Source organism: Pan paniscus, chromosome 13 (genome assembly GCF_029289425.2).
Source record: "Pan paniscus chromosome 13, NHGRI_mPanPan1-v2.0_pri, whole genome shotgun sequence".
Lineage (NCBI taxonomy): Eukaryota > Metazoa > Chordata > Mammalia > Primates > Hominidae > Pan > Pan paniscus.
The window spans coordinates 64,189,687-64,206,641 of record NC_073262.2 but is presented as its reverse complement, the minus strand read 5'-3'; the positions used below and the strand labels follow the sequence as shown (position 1 = coordinate 64,206,641).

Sequence of the window (16,955 nt, the reverse complement as noted above, 5' to 3'; positions counted from 1 at the left end):
AAGCCTACTTCTGTCAATTCATCAAACTCATTCTCCATCCAGTTTTGTTCCCTTGCCGGCGAGGAGTTGTGATCCTTTGGAGGAGGAGAAGCATTCTGGTTTTTGGAATTTTCAGCCTTTTTGCACAAGTTTTTCCTCATCTTTGTGGATTTATCTACCTTTGGTCTTTGATGTTGGTGTCCTTTGGATGGGGTTTTTGTGTGGATGTCCTTTTTATTGATGTTGATGCTATTCCTTTCTGTTTGTTAGTTTTCCTTCTAACAGTCAGGCCTTTCTTCTGCAAGTCTGCTGGAGTTTGCTGGAGGTGGACTCCAGACCCTGTTTGTCTGGGTATCACCAGTGGACACTACAGAACAGCAAAGAATGCTGCCTGTTCCCTCCTCTGGAAGCTTCACCCCAGAGGGGCACCCACCAGATACCAGCTGGAGCTCTCCTGTATGAGGTGTCTGTCAACCCCTGCTGGAAGGTGTTTCCCTGTCAGGAGGCAGGTGGATCAGGGACCCACTTGAGGAGGCAGTCTGTCCCTTAGTAGAGCTCGGGCACTGTCCTGGGAGATCAACTGCTCTCCTCAGAGCCAGCAGGCAGGAATGTTTAAGTCTGCTGAAGCTGCGCCCACAGACGCTGCTACCCCCAGGTGCTCTGTCCCAGGGAGATGGGAGTTTTATCTATAATCCCCTGACTGGGGCTGATGCCTTTCTTTCAGAGATGCCCTGCCCAGAGAGGAGGAATCTAGAGAGGAAGTCTGGCTACAGTGGCTTTGTGTCACTGCGGTATGCTCTGCCCAGTTCAAACTTCCCAGGGGTTTTGTTTACACGGTGAGGGGAAAGCTGCCTACTCAAGCCTTATTAATGGCAGACGCCCCTCCCCCCACCAAGCTTTTGTGTCCCAGGTCGACTTCAGACTGCTGTGCTGGCAGCGAGAATTTCAAGCCAGTGGATCTTAGCTTGCTGGGCTCCCTGGGGGTGGGATCGACTGAGCTAGACGACTTGGTTCGCTGGCTTCAGCCCTTTTCCCAGGGGAGTGAACGATTCTGTCTCGCTGGCTTTCCAGGTGCCACTGGGGTACAAAAAAAAAAAAAAAAAAAAACTCCTGCAGCTAGCTCAGTGTCTGCCCAAACAGCCACCCAGGTTTGTGCTTAAAACCCAGGGCCCTGGGGTGTAGGCACTTGAGGGAATCTCCTGGTCTGTGGGTTTCGAAGACCATGGGAAAAGCATAGTATCTGGGCCAGAATGCATTGTTCCTCATGGCCCAGTCCCTCATGGCTTCCCTTGTTAGGGGAGGGAGTTCCCTGACACCTTGCTCTTCCTGGGTGAGGCACCCACTGTCTAACCAGTCCCAATGACATGAGCTGGGTACCTCAGTTGGAAATGCAGAAATCACCCGCCTTCTACATTGATCTCACTGGGAGCTGCAGACCAGAGCTGTTTCTATTTGGCCATCTTGCCAGCCACCAGCAGTAAATATGTCTTCTTTTGAAATGGGCCTGTTCATGTCCTTTGCCCATTTTTTAACAGGGTTGTTTGGTTTTGCTTATAAATTTGTTTAAGTGCCTTATAGATTCTGGATATTAGACCTTTGTCAGTTATATAGTTTGCAAATATTTTCTGCCATTCTGTAGGTTGTCTGTTCACTCTGTTGATAGTTTCTTTTGCTGTGCAGAAACTCTTCAGTTTATTTAGTTCCCACTTGTCAAGTTTTGTTTTTGTTGCAATTGCTTTTGATGTCTTTGTCATGAAATCTGTGCCAGGTCCTATGTCCTATTTCCTAGGTTTTCTTTCAGAGTTCTTGCAGTTTTAGGTTTTACATTTAAGTCTTTAATCCAGCTTGAGTTAATTTTTGTATATGGTGTAAGAAGGGGTCCAGTTTTAATCTTCTGTATATGGCTAGCCAGCTATCCCAGCACCATTTATTGAATAGGGAGTCCTCTCCCCATTGCTTGTTTGTGTCAACTTTGTCAATGATCAAATGGTTGTAGATGTGTGGCATTATGTCTGGGCCCTCTATTCTGTTCCATTTGTCTATGTCTGTTTTTGTAACTGTTTTGATTACTGTAGCCTTGTAGTATAGTTTGAAGTCAGGTAGCATGATGCCTCCATCTTTATTCTTTTGTTAAGGATTATCTTGGCTACTCAGGCTCTTTCTTTGGTTCCATATGATTTTAAAATAGTTTTTTCTAGCTCTACGAAGAACGTGCTTGGTAGTTTGATAGGAATATGATTGAATCTGTAAATTGCTTTGGTCAGTATGGACATTTTAATGATATTGATTCTTCCTATACATGAGCATGGAATGTTTTTCCATTTGCTTGTATCATCTCTGATTTCTTTGAGCAGTGTTTTGTAACTCTCATTTCAGAGATGTTTCACCTACCTGGTTCACTTCATTCCTAGGTATGTTATTCCCTTTGTGGCTACTGAGAATGGGATTGCATTCCTGCTTTGGCTCTCAGCTTGGATGTTCTTAATGTTTAGGAATGCTACTAATTGTTGCACATGATTTTGTATCCTGAAACTTTGCTGCAGTTGTTTATCAGATCAAGGAGCTTTTGGGCAGAGACTATGGGGTTTTCTAGGTACAGAATCATATCACCTGCAAACAGGGATAGTTTGACTTCCTCTCTTCCTATTTGTATGCCTTTTATTTCTCTCTTGCCTGATTGCTCTGGCTAGGACTTCCAGTACTATGTTGAATAGGAGTGGTAAGAGAAGGCATCCTTGTCTTATTCCAGTTTTCAAGGGGAATGCTTCCAGCTTTTGCCCATTCAATATGATGTTGGCTGTGGGTCTGTCATAGATGGCTCTTGTTTGGAAGTATGTTCCTTCATTGCCTAGTTTATTGAGAGTTTTTAACATGAATGGATATTAAATTTTATCAAAAGCCATTTCTGCATCTGTTAAGATAATCATGTGGATTTTGTTTTTAGTTCTGTGTATGTGATAAATCACATTTATTGATTTTCGTATGTTGAACCAACCTTGCATCCCAGGGATGAAGGTTACTTGATCGTGGTGGATTAGCTTTTTGATGTGCTGCTGGATTTGCTTGGCTAGTATTTTGTTGAGGACTTTTGCATCTATGTTAATCAAGGACATTGGCCCAATTTCACCATTTCTATTCAACATTATATTGGAAGTTCTAGCCAGAGTAATTAGGCAAAAAAAAATAAAAGAAATTATCCAAATAGGAAAAGAAGTTTTTAAAAAAACCCTTATTTATAGATAATATGATCTTGCATATAAAATCCTAAAGAATGCACAAAAATTAGCTAATACACTATTTCAGCAAAGTTGCCTGATACAAAACCAAGACTCAAAACTCAATTGTACTTCCGTACACTAGCAGTAAACAATCCAAAAAGAAAATTAAGCAATAATTTCATATACAATAGCAGCAAAAAGAATAAAATATTTAGAAAGAAAGCCCACCAAGAAGGTGCAAGACTTTTATAACTACAAAACACTGCTGAATGAAATTAAAGAACCCCTAAATTAATAGAAAAGATGGTTTTTGTTTATGTTCATGGGCAATGCATGAAAAGCAGTTCTAAACAGAAAGTTTATAGGAATAAACATCTACATTTAAAAAGAATAAAGATATCAGAAAAACCGTCCTAATATTATACCTCAGTGAACCAGAAAAATAAGAATAAGTCCAAAGTTAGAAGAAGGAAAGAAATAACATAAGAGAAAAAAATGAAATAAAGACTACCCCCAAAAAATAGAAAAGCACACTGAAAAAGTTGATTTTTTAAAATATAAACAAAATTGAAAAATCCTTAGCTAGACTATCCAGGAGCGAAAAAGAGATGCAAATAAATAAAATCAGAAATAAAGATGAGACATTACAGCCAACACCACATAAATACAAAGCATCATAAGAGACTACAATGAACACCAACAAATTGGATAAGTCCCCTGAAGTGAAAGGATGGTTGAACATACACAAATCAATAAATGTGTTACACTACATTAACAGAATGAAGGATAAAAATTGTATTGTCATCTCAATAGATGCAGAAAGGCACTTGACAAAATTCAACATCATTTTATGATAAAAACTGTCAACAATTAGATATAAAAAAAAGTACCTCAACACAATAAAGGCCGTATATCACACAGCCACAGCTAACATCATATGTACTAAGCAGTGAATAGTTGAAAGATTTTTCTCAAAGATCAGGAACAAGACAAGGATGCCTATACTTGCCAATTCTACTTAACGTAGTACTGGAAGTATTAGGCAGAGCAATTTGTCAAAAAAAAAAAATCCAAATTGGAAAGGATGAGGTAAAATTGCCTCTTTTTGTAAATGACATAATCGTATAGACAGTAGACTTTAAGGGCTCCACCAAAAAACTGTTGGAACTAACAAACAAATACAATAAAGTTTCAGAATACAAAATCAACACACAAAAATTAGTTGTGTTTATAACACTAACAACAAAATATCTGAAGAATAAATTAAGAAAGCCATCTCATTTACAATAGCATTACAAAGAATAAAATACTGAGAACAAAACTCTACAAAAGAAGTCAAAGATTTATACATTGAAAACCGCAAAACATTGATGAAAGAAACTGAAGACACAAATAAGGAAAAATATCTATGATCATAAGAACCAATACCATAAAATATCCATACTACCCAAAATAATCTAATCTACAGATTCAATCAAAATTCCAATGTAATTTTTCACAGAAATATAAAAACAAACCTAGAATTCATATAGAACCATAAAAGACTCCAACAGTCAAAGCAATCTTGAGCAAAAAGAACAAAGCTGAAGGCATCACACTTGCTGATTTCAAATTATATTACAAAGCTATAGTAATCAAAACACTATGTATGGTCTTGGTATAAAAACAGACACATACTCTAATGGAACAGAATAGAAAGCCCAGAAATAAACCCATGCATATACACTCAAATATTCTTCTACAGAGGCAGCAATAATAAACAATGGGAAAAGGATAATCTGTTCAATTAATTAGGTTTGGAAAACTGGGTATTCACATGCAAAAAAAAAGAAATTGGATCCTTATCTTACACCATACACAAAAATCAACCCAAAATAGATTACAGATTTAACTGTAAGACCTGAAACTGTAAAACTACTAGGAGAAAATATGGTGGGAAGCTCCATGACATTGGTATTGGCAATGAGTTTTTGGATATCACACCAAAAACACAGTCAATGAAAGCAAAAATAAGCTAATGCAACTACATCAAAAGAAAAAGTTTTTCCACAGCAAAGGAAATAATCAACAAAATGAAAAGGTAACATGCATAATAGGAGAAAATATTTTCAAACTACATATCTGATAAGGGCTTAATATCCAAAATATATAAGGAACTCATACAACTCAATTGCAAGAAAACAAATAACTCAGTATTTTCAATGGACAAAGAACTTGAATAGACATTGTTTCAAAGAAGACATAAATGGCCAATAGGTATATGAAAAGGTGCCTAACATCACTAGTCATCAGAGAAATGCAAATCAAAACCACAATAGTATATCATCTCACAAGTGTTAGAATAACTATTTATGTATCAAAAAGTCAAAAGATAAGTGCTGTCCAGAATGTGGAGAAAAAAAAAGAACCCATATATATTGTTGGTGGAAATATAGACTGGTACAACCAGTATGGAAAACAGTATGGAGGTTTCTCACAAAGTTAAAAAAAAAATAAAAAAGAACTATCATACAATCAAGCAGTCCTACTTCTGGGTATATATCCAAAAGAATAAAATCACTATCCCAAAGAGATAACTGCACTCCCATGTTCATTGCAACATTATTCACAATAGCCAAGACATGGAAACAAAGTGTTTGCTGCTGAATGGATGAAGAAAATGTAGGCTGGGCATGGTGGCTCATGCCTGTAATCCCAGCACTTTGGGAGGCCGAGGCAGGTGGGTCCCTTGAGGCCAGGAGTTTGAGACCAGCCTGGCGAACATGATGAAACCCTGGTGGTGCATGCCTCTAATTCCAGCTACTCAGGTGGCTAAGGCCGAAGAATCACTTTGAACCTGGGAGGTGGAGGTTGCAGAGAGACAAGATCATACCACTGCACTCCAGCCTGGGCAACAGAGCAAGACGGTGTCTCAAAAAAGAAAGAAAGAAAGAAAGAAAGAAAGAAAGAAAGAAAGAAAGAAAGAAAGAAAGAAAGAAAGGAAGGAAGGAAGGAAGGAAGGAAGGAAGGAAGGAAGGAAGGAAGGAAGGAAGGAAGGAAGGAAGGAAGGAAGGAAGGAAGGAAGGAAGGAAGGAAGGAAGGAAGGAAGGAAGGAAGGGAGAAAGAAAGAAAGAAAGAAAGAAAGAAAGAAAGAAAGAAAGAAAGAAAGAAAGAAAGAAAGAAAATGTGATACACACATATATAATGAAATATCATTCGGCCTTACTTTGGGAGGCTGAGGCGGGCGGATCACGAGGTCAGGAGATTGAGACCATCCTGGCTAACGTGGTGAAACTCCGTCTCTACTAAAAATACAAAAAATTAGCCGGGCGTGGTGGCGGGCGCCTGTAGTCCCAACTACTCGGGAGGCTGAGGCAGGAGAATGGCGTGAACCCAGGAGGCGGAGCTTGCAGTGAGCAGAAATCGCGCCACTGCATTCCAGCCTGGGCGACAGAGCGAGACTCTGTCTCAAAAAAAAAAAAAAAAAAGAAATATCATTCAGACTTTGAAAAGAAGGAGGCGCGGCCTGGGCCCGCGGCGGCGGCGGCGGCCCCGCGAGCGCCGGGCCTAGGCCGGGCGCGCGCGGGGCCAACGGATGGGGCTCGAGGGGGCGAGCGCTGGCGGTGGCGGGTACGGCAGCGGGTACGGCTTCGTTACATAATCTCGGACCGGAGGAGCGGTGGCACATGGCGGCGGAGCGGCGCTGTGGAAGTATGCGAGACTTAAGAGCTCAAGTGACTAGTGGTCTCCTGCCATTTCCAGAAGTGACTCTTCAAGCCCTTGGAGAAGACGAAATAACATTAGAATCTGTGCTTCGTGGAAAGTTTGCTGCGGGGAAAAATGGACTTGCTTGCTTGGCTTGTGGTCCACAACTTGAGGTAGTAAACTCTATAACAGGAGAGCGATTGTCTGCTTACAGATTCAGTGGAGTCAATGAACAGCCTCCTGTAGTTTTAGCTGTGAAAGAATTCTCTTGGCAGAAGAGAACTGGATTATTAATAGGATTGGAAGAAACAGAAGGGAGTGTTCTCTGTCTTTATGACCTTGGAATATCAAAAGTAGTTAAAGCAGTTGTTCTTCCTGGAAGGGTAACAGCTATTGAACCTATAATTAATCATGGAGGAGCCAGTGCAAGCACTCAGCATTTACATCCAAGTCTGCGATGGCTTTTTGGAGTGGCAGCTGTGGTCACTGATGTTGGACAGATCCTTCTTATTGACCTATGTTTGGATGACTTGTCATGCAATCAAAATGAAGTTGAAGCATCAGATCTTGAAGTTCTAACTGGTATCCCAGCTGAAGTACCACACATTAGAGAAAGTGTGATGAGAGAAGGGCGCCATCTGTGTTTCCAGTTAGTAAGTCCAACAGGAACAGCCGTTTCAACTCTTAGTTACATAAGCAGGACAAATCAGCTTGCTGCAGGTTTTTCTGATGGCTATCTAGCACTTTGGAACATGAAAAGCATGAAAAGAGAATATTACATACAATTGGAAAGTGGACAAGTTCCTGTATATGCTGTCACTTTTCAAGAAACTGAGAATGATCGTCGGAATTGCTGTTACTTGTGGGCTGTTCAGTCTACACAAGATAGTGAAGGGGATGTTTTGAGTTTGCATCTGCTGCAGTTGGCCTTTGGTAATAGAAAGTGTTTGGCATCAGGACAAATCTTATATGAGGGGTTAGAATACTGTGAAGAAAGATACACTCTGGACCTGACAGGTGGCATGTTCCCTTTGAGGGGACAGACGAGTAATACCAAATTGTTGGGATGCCAGAGTATAGAGAAATTTCGATCTCACGGTGACAGGGAGGAAGGCGTGAATGAAGCTCTATCGCCTGACACTAGTGTTTCAGTCTTTACCTGGCAGGTGAATATATATGGACAGGGAAAGCCTTCTGTATATTTGGGGCTTTTTGATATAAATCGTTGGTATCATGCACAAATGCCAGATTCGTTAAGGTCAGGAGAATATCTACATAATTGCTCTTATTTTGCACTGTGGTCATTGGAGTCTGTTGTAAGTAGGACTTCTCCACATGGCATCTTGGATATATTAGTACATGAGAGAAGTTTAAATAGAGGAGTCCCTCCTTCATATCCACCTCCCGAGCAGTTTTTTAACCCAAGCACTTATAATTTTGATGCCACTTGTTTGTTAAACTCGGGAGTTGTTCATTTAACTTGTACTGGCTTTCGGAAGGAGACTTTGACTTTTTTAAAGAAATCAGGTCCATCACTCAATGAACTCATTCCTGATGGTTATAATCGATGTCTTGTAGCTGGTCTTCTTTCCCCAAGATTTGTTCATGTTCAGCCTTCCAGTTTAAGCCAAGAAGAACAGTTAGAAGCTATATTGTCAACAGCAATTCAGACTAGTTCCCTGGGACTTTTGACTGGTTATATCCGAAGATGGATAACAGAAGAACAACCAAATTCTGCCACTAATGTGCGCTTTGTTCTTGAATGGACGTGGAATAAAGTGGTTCTCACAAAAGAGGAATTTGACAGACTATGTGTGCCATTATTTGATGGTTCGTGTCATTTCATGGATCCACAAACTATACAGTCTATCCAGCAATGCTATTTGCTTCTTAGCAATCTTAATATAGTCTTGAGCTGTTTTGCATCAGAAGCCCGAGAGATCACTGAGAGAGGACTGATAGACTTAAGCAATAAGTTTGTGGTTTCCCACCTCATCTGTCAGTATGCACAAGTGGTTCTTTGGTTCTCTCATTCTGGGCTTTTACCAGAAGGCATAGATGATTCTGTGCAGTTGTCAAGGTTATGCTACAACTACCCTGTAATTCAGAACTACTACACCAGTCATCGACAGAAGTTTGAGCGTTTATCAAGAGGGAAGTGGAATCCCGATTGCTTGATGATTGATGGACTGGTTTCTCAGTTAGGAGAGCGAATTGAGAAGTTGTGGAAACGAGATGAAGGAGGCACAGGAAAATATCCTCCTGTTAGTCTGCATGCAGTACTTGATATGTACCTATTAGACGGCGTTACTGAAGCAGCCAAACACTCTATTACCATTTATTTGCTACTTGATATTATGTATTCCTTTCCCAACAAAACAGACACTCCCATTGAATCTTTCCCAACTGTATTTGCCATTTCTTGGGGCCAAGTTAAACTTATTCAGGGGTTTTGGTTGATAGATCATAATGACTATGAGAGTGGTTTGGATCTTTTGTTTCATCCAGCTACTGCAAAACCTTTGTCATGGCAACATTCAAAGATTATTCAGGCATTCATGAGTCAGGGCGAGCACAGACAAGCCCTCAGATATATTCAGACAATGAAGCCAACAGTGTCCAGTGGTAGCGATGTTATCCTTCACCTCACTGTTTTGCTTTTTAGTAGATGCATGGTTGAAGCCTGGAATTTTTTGCGGCAACATTGCAATAGGTTGAATATAGAGGAGTTACTGAAGCACATGTATGAAGTCTGTCAGGAAATGGGCTTGATGGAAGATTTACTGAAGTTACCATTTACAGACACTGAGCAGGAATGTTTAGTGAAATTTTTGCAGTCCAGTGCCAGCATTCAGAATCATGAATTCCTTTTAGTGCACCATTTGCAGCATGCCAATTATGTGCCTCCCTTGAAGCTGAACCAAACTCTGAAGATTAATGTTATGAATGATCGTGATCCTCGTTTGCGGGAGAGATCACTGGCTCAAAATTCTATATTAGACCAGTATGGAAAAATCCTTCCTAGAGTCCATCGAAAATTAGCCATTGAACGAGCTAAGCCTTATCATCTGTCAACATCATCAGTTTTTCCATCAGTTTCTAGACCCAAACCATTATCAGCAGTTCCAAAGCAAGTTGTAACAGGAACTGTGTTGACAAGATCTGTTTTCATCAACAATGTGTTATCTAAAATTGGAGAAGTTTGGGCAAGCAAAGAACCTATAAATAGCACCACACCTTTCAATAGTTCTAAAATAGAAGAACCATCTCCTATAGTGTATTCGCTCCCAGCTCCAGAGCTGCCTGAGGCATTTTTTGGAACACCAATTTCAAAAGCATCACAAAAAATTTCTAGACTGCTAGATTTGGTTGTTCAGCCTGTCCCCCGGCCTTCTCAGTGTTCGGAGTTTATTCAGCAAAGCTCCATGAAATCTCCTTTGCACCTAGTATCCCGTTCACTGCCCTCAAGTTCACAATTAAAAGGATCGCCTCAGGCCATCTCCAGGGCTTCAGAATTACATTTGCTTGAAACTCCTCTTGTAGTTAACAAAGCTAAAAGTTTGGCCATGTCAGTTACTACTTCTGGATTTTCTGAGTTCACTCCTCAGTCCATCCTGAGGTCTACTCTTCGATCAACACCTTTAGCATCTCCCTCTCCATCACCTGGAAGGTCTCCTCAACGACTTAAATAAACTAGAATTTCATTTGTGGAAGAAGATGTCCACCCAAAGTGGATTCCTGGGGCTGCAGATGATAGCAAATTAGAAGTATTTACTACACCTAAAAAATGTGCAGTTCCAGTGGAAACTGAATGGCTGAAGAGCAAAGATAGGACCACATCTTTTTTCCTGAACAGCCCTGAAAAGGAGCATCAAGAAATGGATGTGGGGTCACAAAGTTTAGAGAAACTGGATGTGAGCAAAGGAAACAGCAGTGTTTCAATCACATCCGATGAGACTACCTTAGAGTATCAGGATGCACTGTCACCGGAAGACCTTGAAAAGACTGTTTTCACGGCCTCTAAGCCCAAAAGCTCTTCCACTGCACTAACTACTAATGTAACTGAACAAACTGAAAAGGATGGAGATAAAGATGTATTTGCATCAGAAGTAACTCCTTCAGACCTACAGAAACAAATGGGCAATTTAGAAGATGCAGAAACAAAGGATCTCTTAGTTGCAGCACAGGCATTTTCAGAATTGAATCACTTAAGCCCGGTTCAAGGAACTGAAGCTTCTCTTTGTGCACCATCAGTCTATGAAGGGAAAATCTTCACCCAGAAGTCCAAGGTACCAGTGTTGGACGAAGGATTAACATCTGTTGAAACCTACACCTCTGCAATTAGAGCAAATGACAATAAATCTATGGCTGATGTCCTTGGTGATGGTGGAAACTCCTCACTCACTATCTCTGAAGGTCCTATTGTCTCTGAGCGCAGGCTTAACCAGGAAGTAGTGCTGAACTTAAAAGAAGATCATGAAGTAGAAGTTGGTGTACTAAAAGAAAGTGTTGACTTACCAGAAGAAAAGCTTCCAATTTCTGACAGCCCTCCTGATACTCAAGAAATTCATGTGATTGAACAGGAAAAGCTTGAAGCTCAAGATTCAGGAGAAGAGGCTAGGAATCTTTCATTTAATGAGTTATATCCCTCTGGAACACTTAAGCTTCAGTACAATTTTGATACTATTGACCAACAGTTTTGTGACTTAGCTGATAATAAAGACACTGCTGAATGTGACATTGCTGAAGTAGATGGGGAACTTTTTGTGGCTCAAAGCAACTTTACCTTGATATTGGAAGGTGAAGAAGGAGAAGTTGAGCCAGGTGATTTTGCATCATCTGATGTGTTACCTAAAGCAGCTAACACAGCAACTGAAGAAAAACTTGTATGCAGTGGGGAAAATGATAATCATGGACAAGTTGCAAATTTGCCATCTGCTGTAACTAGTGACCAAAAGTCCCAAAAAGTAGAGACTTTACCATATGTGCCTGAACCTATTAAAGTAGCAATTGCAGAAAATTTACTTGACGTAATTAAAGACACAAGAAGTAAAGAAATTACTTCAGATACAATGGAACAGTCCATTCATGAAACAATACCTTTAGTGAGCCAAAACATAATGTGTCCCACTAAATTAGTCAAATCTGCATATAAGACTGCTCAGGAAACAAGCACAATGACTATGAATGTCAGCCAGGTTGATGACATGGTTTCCTCCAAAACTCGTACGAGAGGTCAACGTATCCAAAACATGAATGTCAAATCAGCACAACAGGAAGCATCAGCAGATGTTGCTACTCCTAAGATGCCAGGGCAGTCAGTCAGGAAGAAAACTAGGAAGGCAAAAGAAATTTCTGAAGCTTCTGAAAACATCTATTCTGATGTCAGAGGACTATCTCAGAACCAGCAAATACCTCAAAATTCTGTTATGCCTAGGAGAGGAAGGAGAAAGAAAGAAGTTAATCAGGACATACTAGAAAACACCAGTTCTGTGGAACAAGAATTACAGATCACTACAGGTAGGGAATCAAAAAGATTAAAATCATCTCAGCTGTTGGAACCAGCAGTTGAAGAAACTACTAAAAAAGAAGTTAAGGTTTCATCTGTTACAAAAAGGACTCCTAGAAGAATTAAAAGATCTGTAGAAAATCAGGAAAGTGTTGAAATTATAAATGATCTAAAAGTTAGTACGGTAACAAGTCCTAGCAGAATGATCAGAAAATTGAGAAGTGCTCATTTAGATGCTTCTGAAAATACAGGAAATAAGCAAGATGATAAATCCAGTGACAAGCAGCTGCCTATTAAACATATTAGAAGGGTCAGAGGGAGAGAAGTTAGTCCATCAGATGTGAGAGAAGACTCCAACCTTGAGTCATCTCAGTTGACTCTTCAAGCAGAATTTGATATGTCTGCCATACCTAGAAAACGTGGTAGACCAAGAAAAATCAATCCATCTGAAGATGTAGGATCTAAGGCTGTTAAGGAAGAGAGAAGCCCCAAGAAGAAAGAGGCTCCCAGCATTAAAAGGAGATCTACAAGAAATACCCCAGCTAAAAGTGAAAATGTTGATGTTGGAAAACCAGCTTTAGGAAAATCCATTTTAGTGCCAAACGAGGAACTTTCGATGGTGATGAGCTCTAAGAAAAAACTTACAAAAAAGACTGAAAGTCAAAGTCAAAAACGTTCATTGCACTCAGTATCAGAAGAACGCACAGATGAAATGACACATAAAGAAACAAATGAGCAGGAAGAAAGATTGCTCGCCACAGCTTCCTTCACTAAATCATCCCGCAGCACCAGGACTCAGTCTAGCAAGGCCATCTTGTTGCCGGACCTTTCTGAACCAAACAATGAGCCTTTATTTTCTCCAGCGGCAGAAGTTCCAAGGAAAGCAAAAGCTAAAAAAAATAGAGGTTCCTGCACAGCTGAAAGAATTAGTTTCGGATTTATCTTCTCAGTTTGTCATCTCACCTCCTGCTTTAAGGAGCAGACAAAAAAACACATCCAATAAGAACAAGCTTGAAGATGAACTGAAAGATGATGCACAATCAGTAGAAACTGTGGGAAAGCCAAAAGCGAAACGAATCAGGACGTCAAAAACAAAACAAGCAAAAACACAGAAAAAGAAAGTGCTTGGTCACCTCCTGCCATAGAAATTCGGCTGATTTCCCCCTTGGCTAGCCCAGTTGACGGAGTCAAGAGCAAACCAAGAAAAACTACAGAAGTGACAGGAACAGGTCTTGGAAGGAACAGAAAGAAACTGTCTTCCTATCCAAAGCAAATTTTACGCAGAAAAATGCTGTAATTTCTTGGGAAGTTTTTAATGTACACCTATTTGTAAAGTCATCAGAATAGTGTGGATTATTAAATATCTAGTTTGGAAGAAAATAATTTATATAAATTATTGTAAATTTTTATGTAAACAGAAGGTCTTCAATAAGTAAAGTAACTCCATATGGAGTGATTGTTTCAGTCCAGGCAATTTTTCTATTTTATATTAAGACTTCATACGTTTATATATGTAAATATGGCTTATTAATGGAATGTTAAATGAAATGTATACTTCACAGTCGTTTGTGTCTTGGATTTTTGAAAGGGAGGGGATATCTGTTTAAATAGTTTTATATGCTCATTGGTCTCATTTTCTCTATAATTAAAATACTAGACCAGTCTTAAAATGGGGATGATTGAAGTATTGATATTTCTTTTTACAGTTACTATTTTCTAGTTTATGCACTTTGATTCTGTGATTCAGATTTCTAATCATAAAATGTATTTTTTTGTTTTTGGCTGTTACTATGTTAAAATTGAATTATGGGCATGTAATTTTGCCATCTTTGTAGTTTCACAAATTTTGTGTAATCTACCTCAAATGAATAATCCAAGTATTGGTTAACTATAATGTTGGCATCTCTTATTCGGCAAGCTTAAAGGCTCTTTAAAGTCTTAATTAGTCAAAGACTAATCCAGGTTAGATTGACCGGTTCACTGCTCACTTGCAACCTTATCAAAGGGTTTGACAAAGGGAAATGTAAAATAAATCTGTTTATGGATATTGAGTGCATCTTGTATGTGCCTAATATTGATAGGATGAGATGTCTGAACAAATTTTTATAATATTGTTGTGAAGGAGCTTGCTACTGAACCACAGAAATCCCTTAATATTCAGGTTTTAAAACTGGCAAATTCTCACAGGACCTCAGGCACAGATTATTGAGGTTGGGAGAGAGTGAGTAGATGTAGAAAAGGAGAAAAACAACACACGCCCTGTTCTCTACAGTACAACTGTGTGCAATTAAGCAATGGTACTTGATGTAGGCTCTAACACTCATCAATAAATAAGTGTTGTAAAATAATTTATAACAGGTAATTGATAGTGTGTAATGAATGGACTATTAATAATTGATCATCTAGAAACGAACTGCTTTCATGGGCTAAGCTTTTAATATTTTAATGTGAAGCATATGCAGTGTGCTTTCTGCATTTATTTTTCTACCAAATAATACAGATAATGAGAAATTGGTGAAAATGCCTACGCCAAGTGTTGACAGTGTGAAAGTAGCAGTGCGAGTGCGGCCTTTTAGTCAGGTTAGTGATGGATGTTACGCTGCCTTGTTGAAAATTTCACTGACTTTGATTTTATTACTTTTTTAATGATAGTTATCAAACTTGTATTTAAGCTGCTTGTCATTTATGGAATATTGAACTTATTTAAATGAACTTGTTAAATGAATAAAGAGCTAAACATAATTCAGTAAACAATTTTATTCCTTTGCGCAAGTAGCACAATAAACATGGATGCAATGTATGTCAAGTTAATACTTTTTTAAACCAACGCGATTTGGTGAATATAGATGTGTGGTACCTGTTTTTAATAAATGTACTTTTTCCCCCTCTGTGAATGTAGATCATAAGCAAACAAATTGCCTGTTCTAAATGAACCTTATATATATTTTAAATGAATGTATGTACTTATGTATAAATGTCTTTATATAGCTTGAATAAAAACACTGCTCATTAAAATGTGTTGCTACAACAAAAAAAAAGAAAAGAAAAGAAGGAAATTCTGTCATTTGTAACATGAACCTGTAGGATATTATGCTAAATAAAATAAGCTAAGCACAGAAAAACAGACACTGCATGAGCTCACTTATATGTGGAATCTAAAAATGTCAAACTTATAGAAGCAGAGAGTGGAATTGTGGTTGCCACTAAGGGTGGGAGAAATGGGGAGATGTTGGTCAAGGGGTACTAAGTTTCAGTTAGGATGAATAAGTTCTAGAATCTAATGTAAGGCATGGTGACCATGGTTAATAATCATGTGTTGCATACTTGAAGTTTGCTAAGAAAGTAGACTTTTAGTCTCACAAAAAAAGAGGGCAACTATGTGAAATAAAGATGTTGATTAGTTTAATTGCAGTAAACATTTCACAATGTATACACACACCAAAACATCACACTGTACATCTTTTTTTTTATTTGTTAATTATACCTCCATACAGCAGAAGAAAAGGCATTCTGGGCTCACGCCTGCAATCCCAGCACTTTGGGAGGCCAAGGCGAGTGGATCACCTGAGGTCAAGAGCTCGAGACCAGCCTGGCCAACATGGTGAAACCCCGTCTCTACTAAAAATACAAAAATTAGCTGAGTGTGGTGGTGGGCATCTGTAATCCCAGCTACTCAGGAGGCTGAGACAAGAGAATCACTTGAACCCAGGAGGCAGAGGTTGCAGTGAGCCCAGATCACACTATTGCACTCCAGCCTGGGTGACAAGAGTGAAACTCCATCTCAAAAAAATAAAATAAAATAAAGAAAGAAAAGAAAAGGCATTCTGTGTTTGTGAATTGGAAGATTTAATATTATTAAGATGACAATACTCCCCTAAAATAATCTACAGATTTGATGTGATCCCTATCAAAATCCCAACAGCCTTTACTGCAGAAATGGAAAAGCTCTTCCCAAATTTATATGAAATCCCAAGGAACCCCAAACAGCCAAAACAATCTTGAAAAAGAAAAAAAAAGTTGGGGGACTCAAGTTTCCTGATTTCAAAACTATGAAATTACCATAATCAAAACAGTGGTACAGGTAGGAAAACAGACATACACATCAATGAAATTGAATTGATGGGTGCATAGATAAACCCATGTATCTATGGTCAACCGATTTTTGACAAGGGTACCAGAACCACTCAATGGGGAAAGTGTAGTCTCTTCAACAAATGGTGCTGAGACAATTAGATACCCACATGCAAAAGAACAATGTTGGAACCTAACCTCACACCATATACAAAAATTAACTCAAAATGTATCAAAGACCTAAATATAGGAGCTAAAATTACAAACTCTTAGAAGAAAACATAAGGACAAATCTTCATGGTCTTGAATTTGGCAATAGATTCTTAGATATGACACCAAAAACACAAGAAACTAAAGAAATAATAGATAAATTGGACTTTATAAAAATTTTAAATGTGTGTGTATTAAAGGACATTATCAACAGAGTGGAAAGACAACTCACGGAATGGGAGAAAATATTTGAAAATCATATATCTGATAAGAGTCTAACACCC

The 16,955-nt window shown here is 39.0% G+C and overlaps 2 protein-coding genes across 2 annotated transcripts in view; one reads left to right on the top strand and one right to left on the bottom strand.

Annotated features, from left to right (window-relative positions):
* Positions 1-6,745, bottom strand: part of SLC4A10 (solute carrier family 4 member 10) — a 477,442-nt gene extending 470,697 nt beyond the window's left edge. The window contains exon 1 of the mRNA XM_055108674.1: positions 6,403-6,745. The gene's annotated coding sequence lies outside the window, so the exon portion shown is untranslated. The remainder of the gene's footprint in view (positions 1-6,402) is intronic.
* A 19-nt stretch (positions 6,746-6,764) lies between these two features.
* Positions 6,765-15,132, top strand: LOC100984577 (protein ELYS-like). Its single transcript, XM_034954381.3, is given in 2 exon segments — positions 6,765-13,282; positions 13,284-15,132. Coding segments are annotated over 2 exon segments (6,672 nt in total). The 5' UTR covers positions 6,765-6,862; the 3' UTR covers positions 13,536-15,132.
* The last annotated feature ends 1,823 nt before the right edge of the window (positions 15,133-16,955 follow it).